The 20,914-nt window shown below is 48.9% G+C and overlaps 1 protein-coding gene across 1 annotated transcript; it reads right to left on the bottom strand.

Moving 5' to 3' along the window:
- Window positions 1-427: 427 nt before the first annotated feature.
- Window positions 428-20,693, bottom strand: CDCP2 (CUB domain containing protein 2). Its single transcript, XM_025288674.3, has 6 exons — window positions 20,615-20,693; window positions 12,185-12,532; window positions 9,290-9,625; window positions 7,515-7,868; window positions 4,418-4,596; window positions 428-901 (listed from the first exon to the last, which is right to left on the bottom strand). The coding sequence occupies exons 1-6, from the start codon at window positions 20,691-20,693 to the stop codon at window positions 575-577; spliced, it is 1,623 nt and encodes a 540-aa protein (XP_025144459.2). The 3' UTR covers window positions 428-574.
- Between the last annotated feature and the right edge of the window lie 221 nt (window positions 20,694-20,914).

Genomic DNA, 20,914 nt, shown 5'->3' with positions numbered 1-20,914 from the left:
AGCCCACCTTCCACAATCCTCTCTCTTCCTGGAGTTTGGAGGCAGGACTGGCCTGCTTTAGACAAGTCCTCGGGGTTCCTGGATCAGTTCAGGAGAGTGGAGGCCCCTGAATGGATACTGAATTTCCCACTAATGAAGGCTTAGGATGAGCAATTAGTTGGAAAATCAGGAGGTGACTTATTTGTATCCTGAGATGGTGAAGTTCTCATACAAGTTACAAGTCAATTTTATCACCTCTGTCGCCAGTGACCACAACTGTATACACTGACAAATAACACACACAGGAGGGTTCTTTCTATAGCAGAAAATCTTTAAAATTAATAACAACGAAAACAATTGCACACATGTGCATGGCAGGCTATAGTTTACACAGCTCTTATCCATTTATGCTCTTCTCTGAGCCTCATGCCAGCTCTGTACCAAGAGAAGTAGGGCAGAGTCAAGGGCTCCGGGAAACTGAGGCTCAGAGAGAAGGTAGTGACTTGTCCATGGTCACTAACAAGTCAATAAGACCTGCTCTCATCCCTACTGTGGGGTCCCAGGGGTGTCAGATGCCAGGTCCTACCCTCCCCACCTACAGCAGCATGAGGACCACGATGGCAATCACCATGAGGACTCCGGCCAGGATGCAAAGGCCCAGGAAGACGATGTCACTGGTGTCCTGGGCCACCATGGCCACGGGGCCCTCTAGCGACTCCGCCTGGTCCCTGGGGGGTGCCTCCTGAAGGTGCTCGGCCGTGGCAGCATAGGGCCTGAGCCAGTGGGAGCCGGACAGCAGGTGCGCAGAGGCCTCCTTGCGGCGCGGCTCGCAGCGGACCTCGTACTCATGGGTGTCCTCCCGCCCACCGGCTGAGAAGTCGATGTACAGCACGCTGACGATCACTGAGGTGTTATTTCTTCTCTGTGGGGGTCAAGAGGCACTTGCTCACACCTAAGGGGGCCAGGACTGCCCCTGCTGCCCTAGCGATGTGGGGACTCAGTGCCAAGGGGGCAGAACTCCAGAGTCGGGGTTCCAGTCCCAGCTTGGCCACTGACTCCTTCCCACTCACAGCTTCAGGCCCCTTCTCCAACCTGTAAAAGGGGCACTACCAGGATATCTGGAAGGACAGTATCAGATTCGATGGGTCAGTATTTGCTCTGGCTTCAGGGAGGTGGAATCTATGAAAGATAGCAACTGTAACAACAGGGACATTTGCCATGTTCCAGGCTCTGCCTTTAAGTGCATTATCTCATTTAATGCTCATGACAACCTTCTCTAATTGGTACCATTAATATCGCCATTTGCCGAATGAGGAAAGTGAGGCCCAGAGGTTAAATCCCTTGTCTGAGGCCACACAGCACCCAAGTGACAGGGAATATATTCTCCCCAGAGCTGCTCGATTCTTAACTGTGCTGTTAACTACCACACCTCACTCAAACCAAAGAATGTAGAACCAAAGGGGACTTTCAGGGCATCTCCCTTCCTTGGGAGATGTTTAATCTCCCTTCCTTGGCAATTCACAGATGTGGCCACTGAGGCCCAGCAAAGCCATAATTTGCCCAGAGCTAGGGCCAGAAGCCAGTCTCCTGCCTCCCTGTGAGATGCCATCTCCCTGGTGTGATGTGACTTTCCTTCTGGAATCTTTTGGCCCAGTGTGTCTGCAGTGATTCTGTATCCCTGTGGTTGAGTCCAGGTCAGTCCAGCTTCATCACCCAGGGGTTGGGAAGAGCCACTGAGGAGTGAGATGTGGGGAGCCTGTCACACTGCTGCCCTCCCCACCTGCATGGATGAAGGAGACAGGAGTCCAGATGCCCTGAGATGGTGGGGCTTTGGGCCTGGGGACTGAGGGACAATGTTTTGACAGATAGTCTGTTGTGGTCTTGACTGGAGACTGCAGTTATGCTGGGATACTCTCCCCAAATCTCGAGCAGCCATTACACTTCTCAGACCTCCCCAACTGCCCTGTCTGGTTCCGTTACTGTTGAGCAGTGCATGTGTGCTAAATCACTTCAGTAGTGTCCCACTCTTTGCAACCCAATGGACTATATAGCCTGCCAGGCTCCTCTGTCCATCGAATTCTCCAGGCAAGAATACTGGAGTGGGTTGCCATACTCTCCTCCAGAGGATCTTCCCGACCCAGGAACTGAACCCACATTTCTTAAGTCTCCTGCATTGGCAGGCGGGTTCTTTACCTCTAGCACCACCTGGGAAGTCCTAGTTATGAACTGCTGCTGCTGCTGCTGAGTCGCTTCAGTCATGTCTGACTTTGTGCGACCCCATAGACAGCAGCCCACCAGGCTCCCCTGTCCCTGAGATTCTCCAGGCAAGAACACTGGAGTCGGTTGCCATTTCCTTCTCCAATGCGTGAAAGTGAAAAGTGAAAGTGAAGTCACTCAGTCGTATCTGACTCTTTGTGACCCCATGGACTGCAGCCTTCCAGGCTCCTCCATCCATGGGATTTTCCATGGAGTACTGGAGTAGGTCGCTATTGCCTTCTCCGACTTATGAGCTGAGACTCTTCTAAAAATCAAAGCTGCCTAGAAAGTGCAAGTGCACAGGAGGAATCTGCCATCACGGGATGCTGGGCAGCCCTTTCGGGAAGAGACTGAAGGGGAGCTACAGATCTGGACTTCTGTGGACCAGGCGACCTTGTAGGTCTCTCCCAACTCTGGGCTTCCAAAAGGCTCTGAGACCGTGACCCCAGAGGAGTCTTCTGCCTCGTGCCCTCAGCCTGTCTTGCCACCGGACTCTCTGAGGAGGACCAGAGTCCTGAAGTTTTGTGACAAAGAATTGAGAGGGTGGGAGAGACAGGACCTGAGAGTGAAAGTGGACCCAGTGAAAGGGCCAAAGCAAATCTACATAATAAAGAATGGAGGGAAAACCACGTAAAACGGGTGTGGGGGAAAGTTTCAGGGGTTTTTAATGAGTGAAACTTGAGGAAAGAGAGTCCACACATACGTGGTGTTATGGTTATGAGATCAAGTCTCTGTGGTTTTTAAGAAAAGTACAGAAAGGTTAGGGGCTTCCCAAGTGGCACAGGGGTAAAGAATCCTCCTGCCAATGAAGAAGACACAAGAGATACAAGTTCAATCCCTGGGTCGGGAAGATCCCCTGGAGAAGGAAATGGCAACCCACTCTAGTATTCTTGCCTGGGAAACCCCATGGACAGAGGAGCCTGGCAGCCTACAGTCCCTAGGGTAGCGAAGAGTCAGAGATGATTAAGCAACAAAGCACGCACGCACAGAAAGCTTGTCCTGCCTTTGGCCACCTGAACTGTGCATCTTTGAAAGCAACTCAATGCAGAGACTGGTCCTCATGGGTCTACGACTTATATGTGTTACACTAAGAACCCATGAGTCTAAGGTTCCCGGCTTTTATGTTTCCATAGTATTGATGCCAAGCTTCTATGATTATGAGGCTCTAAGTTCTAGCAGAGGTTCTGCAACTCTGAGAGCCTGAGTGTCTAGGAGTTCTTGGTTCTAGATGTCATGATTCCCTGCTTCTGGGGCTCTCTGTCCCCATCATCTTATGATTCTATGGAATGTGGTTCTGCCCCTAAAGAAAACCGCTCGGGGATTTAGGGCATAGAGTAGAGGTGAGGGCAGATTATCTTGGCAGCCAAGACTGACTCCCACTTCTTCTCTACTCAGGTCAAAAAGATGGTGGTTGCCAGGAGGCTGGGGGAGCGGAAGGTGAACTGGAAGAGCCAGAGGTACACACTTGGTTAATGCTGGGTGTGGGGGAAACATGGTTTGTTGGAAATCATGTGATTCTGCCAAATCACGAATCCTCAGATACCATGGCCTTTCCCCTTTCCAACCTGCCCCTAAGAATACAAACACCCAGGGTGCTTGGGCAGCCACCCAGTGATACTAAAGGCCCCAAACCTGGGTTCCAGGCTTCCAAAATACAAGGACAGTAGAAAATCTTCATTTGCATACCTCGCTGCCTTTGGAGGGAGGTGAATCCTGTCTCTTGAAGGGCTCTTTTGTTTTGTGGAAACCAGAAAAGGATTTGGATCACAAGGTAGTCCAAAGGACCCCCTCCCAGGGAGGGGGTGGGCAGGCAGGAGGCAGTAGCACTCAAACACCTCTGTATGTTAGAGGTGGGGACTGTGTGGCCCTGGGGAGGTCCAGGGAGGACAGGGGAGAGCAGGAAAGCCTCCAGAAACAGTCAGGACCTTGACAGAGGGGCCTCCAGTAGGGGCTGTTGGTCGTCAGCAGGTCGTGCAGCAGGATCACCCTTCTCCATCTCCCCTACTTGAGCTCCTTGTTGTGTCTACATTGAACAAGTGTGATGAGGAGAAGGAGAGGCTGAGTTCCATATCCAGCAGGTGTGATGACCAGAGCCAGGAAGAGAAGCTGAATTCTCCAGTCTGGCAGGTGCCTCTCCCCAGGGATCAGGGCCCCAGCCTCGTGCCAGCCCTCATCCCCCTACCTGAGACTCAGTGCCGCAGGTGTCAAAGCGGGCCTGGATCCGGAAGTTGCTGCCCATCTCCTGGGCGGCACAGCTCCGGCTTCCCAGGTAGACTTTGGTCCGTTCTAGTGGGGCCAGCGCCTGTGCAGAGATCAGGATCTGGAAGTCGGTGCGGGTGCAGCTCACGTTCATGGGCACCACTGGGGATGGATGGGAGAGGGGAGCTGGAGGCCCTGCGGGCAGGCAGTCTGACCCCCCCCCCCACCTTCTTCAAGCCCCTGGCCAAAGGGTGGTGGGTGGAAAACCGAGGCCCAGAGAGTGAATGGTTCATATGCAGTCCTACAAGGACATATTTACATGTCTTTCTCCACTTAACTCCATTAGGCTATGAGTTCAGGGCAGGGACCATTCCTACTTCTCAGAGTCCTCTAAGCCCAGAGCTTGAAAGGTGAATATACGATTGAATGAATGAATTTTGTTAATCATAATAGAAGCTACTATTTGCTGATCATGTTTGCCATATACCAGGCAATTCATTCAATCATTTAACAAGTATTTACAGCCTACGATGTCCAGGCACTATCCTGAATGCCAGATATAGAAATGAAAAGAAAAAAACCAGCCTCACATGCCTACCTTCTTGAAGCTTATATTCTAGTTGGATGAGGGAGCAATAAATATGTAAAATACACCTAAGTGTCAGAGTAGGAAAATCAAGGAAAGAAAAAGATGGAGACGAGGAGAGCAGCATGTATGCATGGGTGGAGTTGGTGTAGGGGCGGGAGGGACTGCAGTTTGAAAAGAGTGGTGAAGAAAGCCTTATTCTCCCTCCTCATACCAACCCCATGAGGCAGACACGTCTAAGTCCGTTTTACAGTTTTAGAGCTCCGAGCTCTGAGAGGTGACACTGTCTGCAGTGTCCAAGCTGGCATTTTAACCTGTAAAGATTCCACGGTTCCTGCTCTCTTCACCCTGTGTGGGAGCCCCCGCACCCTCTCCCAGCAGGACGGTCTGACTCCAAGAGTCTGGGTCTGTGGGAGACTGTGTGTGCATGTGTGTGTGCATGCGGGTGTGTAGGGGGCGGTGTTTGCTGGGGCAGGGGTGAGGTTAGGAGGAAGGACGTGGGGGTGGGGAGCGGGAGGGAGGAAAAGGAAGGAGCTGGCAGGCAGAGGCCAGGAACTCTCAACCCCTCTCCGGGAAACGCCTCAGACATATTTCAGCCTCTGGTGTCTGGGCAGGCGGGGATTTATGGGCCTGCCGTCTCCCACGATGATCTTGGTGGCGCTGAACTGTGTGTCACCCCTGATTGATGCTGAGGCCGTCCTCCAGCCGGGAGGCCGCCGACAGCCTGGGCCGCATCTGGATCCTGGCCCAGCACGAATGCCCTGTCTGACCCCAGGCTCCCAAGGGCATCAGGGAGAAAGGGGGTGGGCGGGAGTGGGGCCCTTGCATCTGAAACAGGAGCCAGGAAAGGAGAGGCCCACCCTCTGTCTCTGGAGGGACCAAAAGGAGAAGGGGCTTGTCCAAGATCACACACAGCTGGGAGAGAACCCAGGCCTGGAAATAAGCCCATCTGAACAAAGGGGACTTTGCAGCTCCTTCAGCTGGTATCTTCAGTTTACTGAGACCTGTCAGCCAGCTGTGGCAGAGCTCATGGCACCTGGATCTCCAAGTGCCATCCAGGAAGAGGGCACTCTAACAGAGGAAGAGTCCTCCTGCATGTTTCTGGGTGGAGGTGACTGAAGCAGACAGAGGGAGGGTCTGCTCAGGTCACTTCGCTGCCGCTAGCTTGCTGCAGCTCTCCTGGTTCCTTCCCCTACCGGTCAGCCCCACTGGATGATCAATGTGTGTGTGTGCATTAGTCACTTAGTTGTGTCCAACTCTTTACAACCCCATAGACTGTAGCCCACCAGGCTCCTCTGTCCATGGAATTCTCCAGGCAAGAATACGGGAGTGGGTTGCCATTCCCTTCTCCAGAGGATGTTCCCAACCCAGGAATCGAACCCAGGTCTCCTGCATTACAGGTATATTCTTTACTGTTTGAGCCACCAGGAAGGCCCAGCAGCATTTGAATGTGGTCCTAGTCTGTCTGAGCTCAGCCACGAGCCTCCCCCCAGGCCCTGCTCAGCCACACAAAAAGCAGGAGTGTGAGTTCTAGCCTTGCCTGTGCCACTGCTGCCTGCGTGACATCAAGGTCCTTTCTTTGCATCTCCGTTTCTACACCTGCATAAGAGGCTCTAGCCTGGTCAGGTAGAGGGCAAAGTGGGTCCAGAGGACAGGCTTTTCTGGGCCCATGGCCCTGGGACGGGTGGTGAGAGGAGGGGATAGATGGTAGATGCTGTCAGCTGGCAAATCTAACTGGCACTATGGAGGATGGAAAAGCTGAGTGCCAAGTTCCCTAGCCAACTCTGCAGCTAGGCACAGCCATATGATGAAGCTTGAAATAATAAGATCAAGAAGAAGAAATTTGAGTGCTTCCAAAAATGCTTTTACTTTCCTGATAAAAGGACTTTTGTGGCTGGCACTTCCCCTACCCTCTTCCAGACTTGAACACGGACATATTGCCTGGAGTTGCGGCAGCCATATTGTGGTCATGAGGCTGAGAGAATCTCAGACATGCAAACTTGGATATTGTTGAGTCCCTGAACCAATACAGCAGCTGACTAGCTCTAGACTTCTTGTTATAAAAGGAAATCAAAGGTCTTGAAAGATCAGTAGTTTTTCAAACCACTGTCAGTCAGGACTTATGACTGTACAAGCAAGGTTGTTCAGCATTATGAACATAAATCGTATTACCATATTTTGTGCATTGCCCCTGGATACAGAGAATCAACCATACCACAAGACAAGCCAGGGGCCCATGGAGGAAAGAGACAGATAGAGAGGAATTGGGAATCGTAGATTTGGAAGCTAGAAAAATAGGGCACTATAATAGTGAAAATAAGCAGTCACACTGGTGCAGCCTCAGAGGTCCCAGGGCAGGAGTCGGCAGTGATGTAGCCACCAGAGAAATTGGTGCAATAGAGGAAAGAGGGATGGAGGAAGGAGACTGCAAAGTCCTGGGACCCCAGCCTCGCCTTCCCCCACAAGCACACCCTCACCCTCTACCCCAGCTGACCTCCAATGTAGGCCACAGAGAAGCCCCTGCGGGTGGTGCTACGGTCCGTGTGCAGCACAATCAGGAGCTGGTTGTGGCTTGAGGTGACTGGCGGTGGCAGGTGGTGGCCACACCAATTCCCCAGCAGAGGCGCCTCCTCACTGGCCCCATCAAAGGCTGCTAGATGGTCAAAGTCGCAGGTCCTCGTCAGGCTGTTGGGCTCCTCCAGTTCCAGGTCTAAGAAGAACACCTTGACCCGGTAGCCAGGAGGCAGGCGGATGGTCCAGTGGCACCGGATGTTGTTGGGGTAGGAGCTGGGGTACTGCGGGCTGGAGAAGTTGCCCCGCACCGCCGTGTACACCTCCTGGCATTCTCCTGGATTGGGGAGAGCAAGTCCAAAGGAGCAACGGTGAGAAGGGTGGAGACTGTCATCTTCTGCAACCACAGCTTGGGCAGCAGGCACCATAGGGATCCTAAAACCACCCCGGCAGGTTGTGGGCACCATGCAGAAAGCCAGACAATTAATCCCAAAGCCTGCTTTAAACTGTAGCTAGCTGAAAACTGGGACTCTCACTCCAATGGGCAATCCATTGCCTGAGTGTTGACCCTGCTAGGAATTCAATAAAAATGGCTAATACCTGTCCTCGGAGTTGAGTCCAAACTTGGACTTGACAGGCAAGATGGTTCATGACCTTGCCCCTTTTCATTGAGCCCCACCTCCAGCCTCACCAAACATCTCCTAGTACTATGGGCACACAAACCCTCTCTGTCCTCCATGCCATATGCTGATCCCTCTGCTTGGACTTTCTTGGTGGCCCAGTGGTAAAGAACCCACCTGCCAATGCAGGAGATGTAAGAGACATGAGTTTGATCCCTGAGTGGGGAAGATCCCCTGGTGGAGGGCACGGCAACCCACTCCAGTATTCTTGTCTGGAGAATCCCATGGACAGAGGAGCCTGGCAGGCTACAGTCCCTAGGTTTGCAAAGAGTCGGCTACAACTGAAGCGCCTAACCACTCACTTCTTGAACACCCTTCCCTTCCTTCTGCCACTGTTTAACTCCTTCAAAGTGAAAAGTGAAGTTGCTCAGTTGTGTCCGACTCTTTGTGACCCCATGGACTGTAGCCTACCAGGCTTCTCCCTCCATGGGATTCTCCAGAGAAGAGTATTGGAGTGGGTTGCCATTTCCTTCTCCAGGGGATCTTCCTGATCCAGGGATCGAACCCGGGTCTCCTGAATTCCAGGCAGACACTTTAACCTCTGAGCCACCAGGGAAGCTTTAACTCCTTCAAAGCATTGTTCAATTCTCTCCTCCTCCAGGAAGTCATCCATCATTCTTACTATTAGATATCACAGATCACAGTGAGTATTCACTGTTTTCTTCTCCATCTCCTCCACTAGAGTTTAATTCCAAAGAGTCCATTCATTCATTTATACAAACATTTAATTGAGTGTCTTCTATGTATCAGGTATAAAGATAAATCCATAGGAACTCGCAGTCAGGCAGAGGAGATCAACATGCAAACCACATACAGAAGTGACAAGCGTTAGATCACTGCTATGAAAACACTTCTCGAAGGAGCTGAAGGAAGAGAATAAATCAGAGGGTATCAGGAAGTCTTCACAGAGGAGGTGACATGCTTGTGCCTTGGCAAAAGCCAGGCAGGAAAGAGTGTGCTAGAACATTTCAGGCAGAGAAAGAGCAGGAAGCGCCAAACCCAGAGGCAGAAAAGTAGAACTCCTCCCCTACCCCCCAGCATGCACAGAGCCCTGGGGGTTTCGCTGCAGTCCTCCCACCTGAGAAGTAGTAGGCCTTGAAGCCGCGGCCTCCGATGTTGAAGTCAGACTTGAAGACCACCTGCAGCTCGTGGCCCAGGGACACAAGTGTGGGGGGCCTGGCACCTCCGCAGTAGTGGTGCTCCTGGGCGGGGCCGGGCCCCCCAAGCACAGCCACGTAGTCGTACGTGCACTGCTCACTGCCCTCCACCTGGAAGTCCACGAACACCAGCTTGACGGTGGCGGGGCCAGCGGCCCGGATCACCCAGTGGCACTCCACGTTGTTGGGGTAGTTGTTGGGGTACTCGGGGCTGATGAGGACCCCTGAAAGGCCAGTCAGGACACCACCACACACATCTGCAAGGGAGCCCACTTGAACTGGCACCCTCCCCTGGTACCCCCTTCTCCTCCCTTGGGAAATGCCACTCCCACAAGTGTTCACCAGGACCCTTGGCACCACCCACTGAGCACTTGTTAAGTGGCGGGAACAAGCCATCTTTTTAGCCATCACCCTAAGTGTCAGACATGACAACGACTAAACGATGACAACAGAAAAGTAACCCCATGAGGAAAGCAGGGCGGTTTCCCCATTTTACAGTTGGAAAACTGGAGGCAGAGAGAAGTTAAGTAACTTACCTGTGTGAGTTTGCATTCACCCAGACAGAGCCCAAGAGAAGGATCTGAGCCCAAAGAGTTTATCTGGGAGAGACAGGGGACCACAGGTGGGCACTGAGGGAGACAGGGTGGGAGAGTGGGGGCATTCACCCACCAGCCCCTCAGAATGTAGGCTGAGAGGTAGGCTGCCACAGCTTTGGTAAAAGCTCTCAAACAAAGAGACATGGAGGCCAGCGGGTGCCATTGACAAGGCCCAAGGGACAGAGCAGGGCCCTGACAGCGGGTCACCCCGCTGGTATCAGGGAGGGTGAGATGTGACTAACTACTGAGTCTGTACACTTGACATTGTGAGTCTCACTGTCCCTCCTACCAAGGCCAGTGGGGCACAGAGGTTGAGACACCTCAGACCAGGAATATTATTAAACCTCCATAACAGATGCGGAAACTGAGGCTTAGAGGGAGGATCTGAAGAAGTAGAGATAGACTTGAAGTCTGAAGATAACTGTGTTCTCAGCTCTGCCTTCTATTGCTCTGTGACCCTGGACAAGTAACTCAGCCTCTCTGAGCCCCATGGGAATATTGGAACTCATAAGACTTGTTCAGTCAGACCCACCAGGCTCAGACTCATGCAGAGTTTGAGAAGTTTCTGGTGAAAGTCCTTTGGAACCTGGTGCGGCCAGTGTAACCAGGAGCTGTGTGATGGTGAACGCTGTGGCCAACTGGAGGCCACCAGCAGGAAGGGGCACACGAGGTTGTGTCTCCTGAGACTGCAGAATCTCATCCCCTGGCAAGGCTGTATGAACGGAGCGCTGTGCCAGGCAGCTAAGGACTTGAATCCTTGTCCCAGAGTTTGCCCTTCCCAGATGTGTGACCATGGGAAGGCACATTCCTTCTCTGGTCTGAGATGCATTGTTTGTGAAAAGAGAGGACAGGTTTGACAGTCTGTGAGATCCTTCCAACCTCAATACCCTTAGCTTTCAACCTGTGTTAGCAAGGGCTTTCAAACTTAGCAGGGACTTTCAAACTGTGTTCCAGGCCTTCACAGTGGCCTTGGGGCATCAATCTGCAGACATCTGGTATAAATGTCATTCTTACACTGTATTCAAACTTTTTTTTGACTCAATGAAAGATAGAATCCACAGTCACATATCTCAAATGTAAATATATCATTAATTGGAGACCATCAATATTTACTGATGTTCTCAATGATTGGCTTAAAATAAGTACATGTTAAGAATACGAACTTATAAACTAAATGCTTACAACAAAACGCTGCCTTTACCTCTTTTATATATCAGAGATTAACATAAAGTTCCACCTGATGTAAGGGTACCCCTGCTTTTTTAAAATGTTGGAAAACATTGCACATGGTACTATAACTTTGATATCTTAATAATCTAAAAATCTAGGGATCTAAAATTCCACCACTACCATTAGATCTGTCTGCAGTTCTCCTGTTTCAGCATTCTACAAATCTATGCCTCCAAAGCCAGCGGGGACTGATGTCCATCAGCTTGCGCACGTGCGCACACACACACACACCCGCCCCTGCCCACACCCTGGCCCTGATTGCTGTTGGTGGATGCTGTGCACCAGGAGCCTCTGTGGCACCCATTGTTTGAGCTGACATGAGGAAGGCCTTTGGTTTTGGCCTTGGGAGAAGGGAGGACGAAGGAGCTTTGAGGGTGAGCAGAGAAGCCTGAGGAAGGAGGAAGGAGTCTAGCAGACATGCACTGAGAGCAAGGCCTGTGCTCCCCTGACTAGCCTGAGGGCAGGCGCCAAGCCCGGCTGGGGTTAGGGACCATGATGTAAGGGGCGAGCTCAGGAAAGGCTTTGCGAAGGAGAGAATCACCAGCTCCACACAGACCCTGTGCCCCTTCCACTGCTGAGGACGTGACGGGTAGGGGGAACTCAAGTGCCCATCACATAATAAGATGCCACAGAGTGCTGAGGAGCAGGGGCAGCACAATGTCCCCTCCTGTGTCCCAAGGCCACTCAGGGGTGAGAGGACAAGGATAGGCGAGGACAAGAGGCCTCGTTCCTGAGCACAGTAAGACCCTCCGGGGGCTCCCAGGATAACGGAGGGAGAGGAGGGGAGTGCTGCCATGAAGGTGGGAACATACAACCACCAAGACTACCAACAGAGGCCAATTCTGCCCCATGAGCTACGAGAGCAGGGGCATCCAGGTAACAGGGCGGCCCACACGCTAAGATGCCCAGACCCGGCCTGTCTTATCTGCCCCCGCCACCCTCCCCCATCCCCACCCAAGGCCACACTCTCCACCGCCAAGTCCCCCTTGCCTTTCTGGTAGCCCGCAGAGAAGCCGTGGCTGGCCACGTGCTTGTCTGAGTGGAAGACCACAGACATGACGTGCCAGGAGGAGGTGAAGGGTGGCGGGGGCACCCTGCCGCAGAACCTCCCCAGCAGGTTGCCCTGGTCCCCGGAGGCGCCGTTGTAGATCTCTAGGAAGTCGAAGCTGCAGGTGTCGTGGTACTCCAAGTCAAAGGCGTGGAAGGTGAGCAGCACGGAGGAGCCCTCGGCCACCACGATCAGCCAGCTGCACTCTGTGTTGTAGGGGTAGAGGCTGGGGAAGTTGGGGCTGGAGAAGTTTCCAGAAGGTGCTGAGAGCACACCCCCACATTTGACACCTGTGGCGAGAGGGAAGAATGACCTAGAGTCGGTGCTGGGGTCTCGGATCATGGCCCAGCTTCAAAGCAGGGTCTTTGGGATGGAATGAGAGAGCAAGAGGCCATGGCCCTCAATCGATTCATTTATTCATTTATTTGTTCATTCATTTACTTAGTCTTTAAATACTACCAAACATTCTTTTATGCATTCAATAAATATTGTTTGAGTGTGGGGCATTGTTGTAGGTGCTGGGGTTACCGCAGGAACAAATAGACAAAAATTCTGGTGGGGAAGATAGTAAACATAATAAGGAAAATATGAAGTGTATTAACTAGTGATAAGTGCTCTGGAGAAAAATAAAGCAGGGGAAGGAGATAGGAAGTGTCAGGTAGGCCTGTAATTTTATAGGTAGAGGGATTGAAACTGTACCCTCTGCAGTGGAAGCGTGGAGTCTTAACCACTGGACTGCCAGGGAAATCCCATGGGCCTGTGCTTTTAAATAAAATATACTAGGCACTAAAGATGTCCGTTGGGGAATTCAAAAATTAAAAGTAATATTACCCACCCCCATCCTGAGTGAAAATGTGCAGTCTATTACAAAGTTTAAAGTACATTCTTATATGTATGTATTTGTTTATATTTTGAAAAAGAAAACAATGGGAGGAAACTAATAAAAATGGTTCTCTATCACAGGAAGAAGTAAGCAGCGGGGAGGAAACAGGTGTGACTGTTAGACATCTTTAAATGCAAGTTATTTTATAATTTTGACTTTTTAATCATGAATAATTTTAATATAATTTTTAAAATATCAAAAGATTAAGTAACCCCAATGCCATAGAAAGTGAAAGAGGAGAGTGAAAAAGTTGGCTTAAAACTCAACATATGGAGCCTATTATACAAAGTGAAGTAAGTCAGAAAGAAAAACACCAGTACAGTATATTAATGCATATATATGGAATTTAGAAAGATGGTAACGATGACCCTATATGCGAGACAGCAAAAGAGACACAGATATAAAGAACAGACTTTTGGACTCTGTAGGAGAAGCCTAGAATGGGATTATTTGAGAGAGTAGCGTTGAAACATGTATATTACCATATGTGAAATAGATCGCCAGTCCAGGTTCCATGCATGAGAAAGGGCCCTCAGGGCTGGTGCACTGGGACGACCCTGAGGGATGGGATGAGGAGGGAGGTGCAGGGAAGTTCAGGATGGGGGACACATGTACACTGATGGCTGATTCATGTCAATGTATGGCAAACACCACTATAATATTGTAAAGTAATTACCCTCCAATTAAAATTTATTAATTAATTAAAAAAAAACTCAACATAAAGAAAACTAAGATCATGGCATCCGGTCCCATCACTTCTTGGCAAATAGATGGAGAAACAGTGGAGACAGTGAGAAACTTTATTTTTGTGGGCTCCCAAATCACTGCACATGGTGACTACAGCCGTGAAATTAAAAGACACTTGCTCCTTGGAAGAAAAGCTAGGACCAGCCTAGAGAGCATATTAAAAAGTAGAGACATTTCTTTGCCAACAAAGATCCATCTAGCCAAAGCTATGGTTTTTATAGTAGTCACGTATGGATGTGAGAGTTGGACTATAAAGGAAGGAAGCTGAGTGCCAAAGAATTGATGCTTTTGAACTAGGGTGTTGGAGAAGAACTAGGGTGTTGGAGAGTCGCTTGGACCGCAAGGAGATTCAACCAGTCAATCCTAAAAGAAATCAGTCCTAAATATTCATTGGAAGGACTGATGCTGAAGCTGAAACTCCAATACTTTGGCCACCTGATATGAAGAACTGACTCATTGGAAAAGACCCTGATACTGGGAAAGATTGAAGTCAGGAAAAGGGGATGACAGAGGATGAGATGGTTGGATGGCATCACTGACACAATGGACATGAGTTTGAGTAGGCTCCGGGAGTTGGTGAACAGCGAAGCCTGGCGTGCTGCAATCCATGGGTTGCAAAGAGTCGGACACGACTGAGTGACTGAACTGAACTGATAATTGGAACAAAGGAAGTGTGCCAGTGTCAATAGAAACTAAGATTTGCAGTATAAGAGGAGAGAGATACAAATTAAAACTAAAAAAACTAAGTAGAACTCGTGAGATCCTTCATTTGAATTGAGAACATCACTATGAACTTAAGATTTATTTTTATTTCTAAAAATATTAATTTATCAGCTTTGTTCACTAAAAAGCCTAAAGGCAATAATATTCCAGTAGTATTTTGTACCCCTTCAACTTAAATTAGGAATTTAAGTCCAACTAAATTAGGTTAAGATTGCTATGTCCAACTAAGATGAACCAGGACTCCTTAGAGAAATAGTCAGGGGCAGAAAACCTACAAAATACACTTGGGACATCTTGTCAAGCTACAAAGTAAAGAAGCTATCACAACTGCTGGGATTGTGTCAAAAGACACAGAAACCCGCTAGAAGGTATAATTGGAGCTTCAAAAAAGATTTATTGCAGTGAGTTGAAACCCATCAAATATATAAACATTTATGAATTCACAATGAACTAAAAAAATTAAAAGAAATTAAAATGGAACTTATTGATTTCTTTTAGAGATTTCTGGGGCATGAAGTCATTTTCTTCTTGCTACATAGAGAAAGAATTAAGCATTTAATTTGCCTTTCTTGTTATAAACTATATGCATTTCAGGATAACTGAATAGTTGATGAAGAAAAAGTATTATTTAAAGAAGACTACAGAAAGAATAACAACTTTAGGGACTTCCTTGGTGGTCCCCCGGACTCCACGCTCCCAGTGCAGGGGGCCTGGATTTGATCCCTGGTCAAGGAACTAGATCCCACATGCTGCAACTGGGTTCACATGCTGCAGCTCAAGATCCCTCATGCTACAACAAAGATCAAAGATCCCACATGCCACAAATAAGATCCAGAATAGCCAAATAAACAAAATTTTTTTAAAAAGAACAACAACATTAGAAGACATAAGTTTGCAAACCTTAATGAAATCATCATCATCATCATCATCTATCCTAATCATGAAGGAAAAAGGTAAATGAGGAGAGGTAAAACCTCCTTAAGCAGATAAATATTCTCCGTAAAATTATTGCAACTTTGCTACGGTTTGAAAATTTTTATAATTAAAAGATACCAGGCTTCTCTGGTGGTGCAGTGGTAAAGAATCCACCTGCCAACGCAGGAGATGCTAGTTCAATCCCTGGTATGGGAAGATCCCACATGCTGCAGAGGGGCTAAACCTATGGGCCACAACTATTGAGCCTGTGCTCCAGACCAGGGGAGCTGCGACTATTGAGCCCATGCGCCGCAACTAATGAAGCCCGCGTGCCTAGAGCCCGTGCTCTGCAACGAGAGAAGCCACTGCAGTGAGACGCCCTTCACTGCAACTGGAGAGTAGCCCCTGCTTGCCACAACTTAGAGAAAAGCCCAACAACAACAAAGACCCAACACAGCCAAAAATAAATAAATTTTAAAAATTATTTTTAAAAATCATTTTAAAAATACCCAAAAAGTTACATTTATAAGAAACTTTATGGTGGATGGATGAGGCTAACTGAACCGACTGGTCAATCTTAACATCAAAATGGAACACTGGATAATAGGTGACCTGATGAAACACCTATAATATCTTCTTATAGAGGAAAAAAAAGGAACCTGAAGCTAATGAAATCTCTGGATCTATCTACAATTTAGAGGAATATGGAAGCTAGAGGAACAGTCTAAATGACCCCTTGAGGACACATTCAGCCCAGTCCAGAATATGGGAAATTCTAATGACCCAGGTGCTTCAAAGTAAACAAGGTGGCAGGGGGAGACACAACTAACATATTTTTAAAAAGGCTCAACCAGAAGAAAATATACACGGTAAGTTCCTTGACTTTGGTCTCAGCAATAATTTTTTGGATTTGACAACAAAAGCAAAAATAAACAGGTGGGACTACTTTGAACTAAAACCTCCACACAACAGAGGAAACTGTTAATAAAATGGGAAAAGAAAAGTCTATGGAATGAAAAAAATATTTGCAAATCATACATCTGATTAGGGGTAAATATCCAAAATATATAAAGAATTCATACAAATGAAGACCAAAAAGAAAACAAAGTCTGCTTTAAAATGAATAGAGAAATTGCATAGGAATTTTTCCAAAGAAGTCATACAGATGACCAACAGGTGCATGAAAAGGTGCTCAACATCACTGATCATCAAGGAAATGCAAGTCAAAACCACAATGAGATACCGTCTCCCATCTGTTAGGATGGTTATTATTTAAAAGACAAGAAACAACAAGTGTTGGCAAGGATGAGTGGACAAAAAGGAATCTTTGTGCACTGTTGGTGGGAATGGAAGCTGGTGCATCCTCTATGACAAACAATATGGAGGCTTCTCAAAAAAAAAAAAAAATAGGACTCCATATGATCTACCAGTTCCACTTTGGGCATATTTCAAAGGAAATGAAAACAGCATATCAGAGAGTTATCTGCATTCTCATGTTCATTGCACAGTTATTCACAATAGCCAAGATATGGAAACAACCTAAACGTCCACCAACAGATGAATGGAGACATTATGACATAGGATGGTACTCAGCCTTGAAAAAGGCATTCATCCTGATATTTGCAGCAACATAGACATTGAGGGCATCGTGCTAAGTGAAATAAGCGAGACAGAGAAAGACGGATACTGCATGGTATCACTTATATGTGAAATCTAAACTGTCAGACTCATAGAAACAGCAGAAAAGTGGTTGTCAGAGAAGTCAATTAAAAAAAGAGAGAGAGAAAGACTCAAGAGTCAAATACCAACCAAAAGCACTGTGTGAACCTTGTTCAGATTCTGATTTGAACAAACCAATTGCAATAGGATTTTTTTGTTTTTGCAATAGTTGGGGAAAACGGAACATAAACTGAGTATGAGATAAAATTAAGGAATTGTTATATAATTGTAATACTATTGGGAATATCTATCTACTGAATATATATCTGTTGTATATACTCTGAAATATTTATGAGTAAAATAGTATATTTGAGATGGTCTTTAAATTTCTCTGACCCTCCCCTGCCCCACACCCTGCTAAAATGGAGATGGGGATAGGATAGAAGAACCAGAGAGCTTCCCTGGTGGCTCAGATGATAATGAATCTGCCTGCAATGCAGAAGACCCAGGTTCGATCCCTGGGTGGGGAAGATTCCCTGGAGAAGGGAGTGGCAACCCACTTCAATATTCTTGCCTGGAGAATTCCATGGACAGAGGAGTCTGGCGGGCTTCAGCCCATGGGGTCACCAAGAGTCGGACACCACTGAATGACTAACACTTTCACTTTCTTTAGAAGAACCAAGAAAGGCAGAATGTTGACAATTGTTGAAGATGGTTGATGGAGACATCAGGATTTATTATACTATTTTCTCTACTTAGTGTTTGAAAATGTTCATAGTTAAAAGTTGAAAAAAAAAAATGATCAACACATTCTTAGTCACCTTGTCAGTGAAGCATCCCTCAACCACCCTATTTGCAATTGAAACTCTTTCCCCATCCCTCTGCCCGTCTCTCCCTTTTCGGCTATGCTTTCTCCATAGCACCCACCACCACTGAATGTACTATTTACTTCCTCATTTGTTCAGTTCACTGTCAGTCTCTCTCCACAAAACTGTAAACTCTATAAAAGCAGGGATTTTCATCTACTTTGTTCTCTGCTGTATCTCAGGCATCTGGAAGAGCTCCTGGCATAAAGCAGGTGCTCAGTATATATTTGCTGAATGAATGAACGAGTGAATGATCTAGTATCATCTTCATAATATCCCCATAAAATAGGCAGCACAGGTGTTACTGACTCCATTTAACAGATAAGAAAATTGAGGCCCGGAAAGGGAAGTTACCACTGTAGCTGACATCCTGTTTGGGTGCACGCAGCACCCATTCCTCTATCTCTTGCAAGAACAAGCCCCTGATTTTAGACACTGCTCACTTCCCTTGCCTCCATATGGTAACCCTCCCACATCTTTCCCTGACCCAGGGAGGACACGTGAGCCTAGCTGGGAAATCCTGAGGCCTCCACCACTGCCACAGTGACTGGCCTGGGGGGTGGGCCTGTGCCACCAGAATCCTGCTGCAGAATGCCCAGATGAGAACCTTTTATTCCCTGGTCCCTAGGCCGGGAGTTAGACCTCTGGGTGGGACCATGCTCAGGACCCATTGAGAAAGCATGTCAGTGGATGGCAACAACCACGTGACAAGCAGAAATGGCCTGGAACCCAAGCAGCCCAGCTCAGCTACACTCTTGCCTCCCTGGTGACAGAGCCAGTGCATTTCTCTTCTTGCTTCAACTCATCCAGGCTGGGTTTCTGTCCCTTGCAACCGAAAGCATCTTGAAGATGCTTCACCAAAGTTCCTGTAAGAGAGGCACGTTTGTCAAGCATGTGCACTATACATGCCTGTGCTGATTCAGAATGGGTCCCTCCCTGGGGTGTTCACAGCTAGGGGGTAAGATGGGGGGAGTTAGGCAAATGAGACAAAGCCACATGGTATGAATGTGCTGGGGCCACACAGGGGACTCTGGGGTCCAGAGGAAGGGAGGCCAGTCTTGCTGGAGCCAGCCCTGTAAGAGGAGGGACACGGGAGAAGGGGGTGTTTGGCTAGGAGGAACAAAGGCTTCATAAGTTGGGGAAGATTCGGAGGGAGGAAACAGCAACTAAAGGCTCAGACTCACAGTCACTTAGCCTCCCTGAGCCTCAGTCGGGCATCTGTGAAATGGGGATAATGACCTTGCTGGGTAGCTGGGAGCACAGATAAGAGAAAGCCATGCAAGGGCTACAAGATGCACACCCAGTTCACAGCAGGTCGTCTGGCCCCGGGGGCAGGTCAGGGCGGGAGTGGTGTCTGATCCATGCCTTTATGTCAAGAGGATAGAGGGACAACCTGTCCAGTGACTGTCATTGTTGTTCCCCCAGACCTTCCCACTGGATGGGAAAGGCCATGAGAAGGTTGGAGAAAAACTCTTGTGGCCCAGGAGGCCCCAGGGGCCAGCACAGGTAAAAGCTTTGTCCTTCAGGCACCCTGACCCCCAGGGCCACTCCAAAGCCTCTGAAGTCCCAGTGGCTAAAAATGGGAACAGTTAGTCTCTCTGATCACGCCAGCATGGAGTAAGATGCCTGGGTGCCTTGCCCATCTCTGCCACCAAGTAGGTTTCCTTCCTGAGACCCCCTTGGGCCTGCAGGAAGACAAGGCACAGATAGCTGCTGGCTGAGCCCCACTCCACATGAGCCCCTTGAAGACAGGTGAGTGATACTGCCCTGGCTTCCCAGACAGACTCACAGAGGACTGGAGCCCCACAAAGGACCTGGGACCAGGGTGCCAGAAGAGGGTTCAAAGAGTGCCAAGGAGGGGCATCTGAGGCTGATGAAGGGATGTGGAAGTCTTCCTGGAGAAGCTGGTGCTTGAGCTGAGCCTGAAGGATAAGCCAGGTGTTTTCAGGTGGAAAAAGAGAAAAGGGACCTTCCAGGCAGAGGGCACAGGGGGTGAAAGCCCTGAGGGTGAAAATCTCCTGAAGGGAATGTGATCCTTTGCCAGAGCATGGGATGCCCAAGGGATGCTGGGAACCAAGGCTGGATGTTATATAGAGATTGGAGCCAGACCTGGGTGAGGGGGCGGTTGGCTTTATAGAGAACTTTGATGTCACTTGGCTGGTGATGGGGAAGTACAGCAGGCTCTCAGGAGGAAAATAAGGACCCTTTCCAGCAACAAATCTTTACTTGTTCTCTGAGCCATTCCCCTCACCTTTGGTAAGCATGCAGTCTTGGGCAGGTTACCTAACTTCTCTCTCCCTCAGTTTCCTCATCCGTGGGAGACTGATACCCATCTTGAAGTTTCTTGTGAAGATTAAATGCATTCATGCATAATGCATGGAAAGTACCCAGCACATAGTAGGCACTCAACAAACACTGTCTTTCACCATCTCAGAAGCTGTACAACTCAATTCAGCCAACCCTCCCCAAAAACGCCTTCCACTTTCTGGCCTCTCACATAGAAACCTCCTGAGACCCCACCGCCACCTCCCTCCCTCCCGCCTCCCTCCCAGGTCCTGCCTGTCCGCAGCAGCTCCTACCTTTCATGGCTTGGGCTCTGAGGTCTGGGCCCAGCAATGCCACTGCCAGCAGCAGACAGAATACCAGCTCCACCAGCATCTCCTCATCAGGTCCCCGCAGGTCTGCAGAGCTCAGGGCAGGCCAGAACTTGAGGGTCTGAAGCGGGGGAAAGAGAGGTGAGGCTGCAAGGGCCTCCAAGTTAATGGTGGTGTGAATAATTCATTGGGCCCTCGAATTAGTAAGCTGATCCCCTGAGCTTCCTTCACTCCACCCTAAGGTGACGGATCTAGTGTCACCGGGTTGACACTTCTGAGATCTGC

The sequence above is a fragment of the Bubalus bubalis genome, chromosome 6 (genome assembly GCF_019923935.1).
Source record: "Bubalus bubalis isolate 160015118507 breed Murrah chromosome 6, NDDB_SH_1, whole genome shotgun sequence".
In the NCBI taxonomy this organism is placed as follows: domain Eukaryota; kingdom Metazoa; phylum Chordata; class Mammalia; order Artiodactyla; family Bovidae; genus Bubalus; species Bubalus bubalis.
Note: the sequence above shows the minus strand (reverse complement) of the source record. Positions and strands in the feature narration are given on the sequence as shown.

What these genes read in the sequence shown, in the direction of transcription:
- CDCP2 (XM_025288674.3), bottom strand. Translation starts at nt 20,693, where the DNA reads ATGCTGGTGGAGCTGGTATTCTGTCTGCTGCTGGCAGTGGCATTGCTG. An exon ending in CTCTGCGGGCTACCAGAAAG is followed by an intron (nt 9,626 to 12,184) that starts GCAAGGGGGACT and finishes GCTCCCTTGCAG; the next exon opens with ATGTGTGTGGTGGTGTCCTG. An exon ending in CAAGGCCTACTACTTCTCAG is followed by an intron (nt 7,869 to 9,289) that starts GTGGGAGGACTG and finishes TCCCCAATCCAG; the next exon opens with GAGAATGCCAGGAGGTGTAC.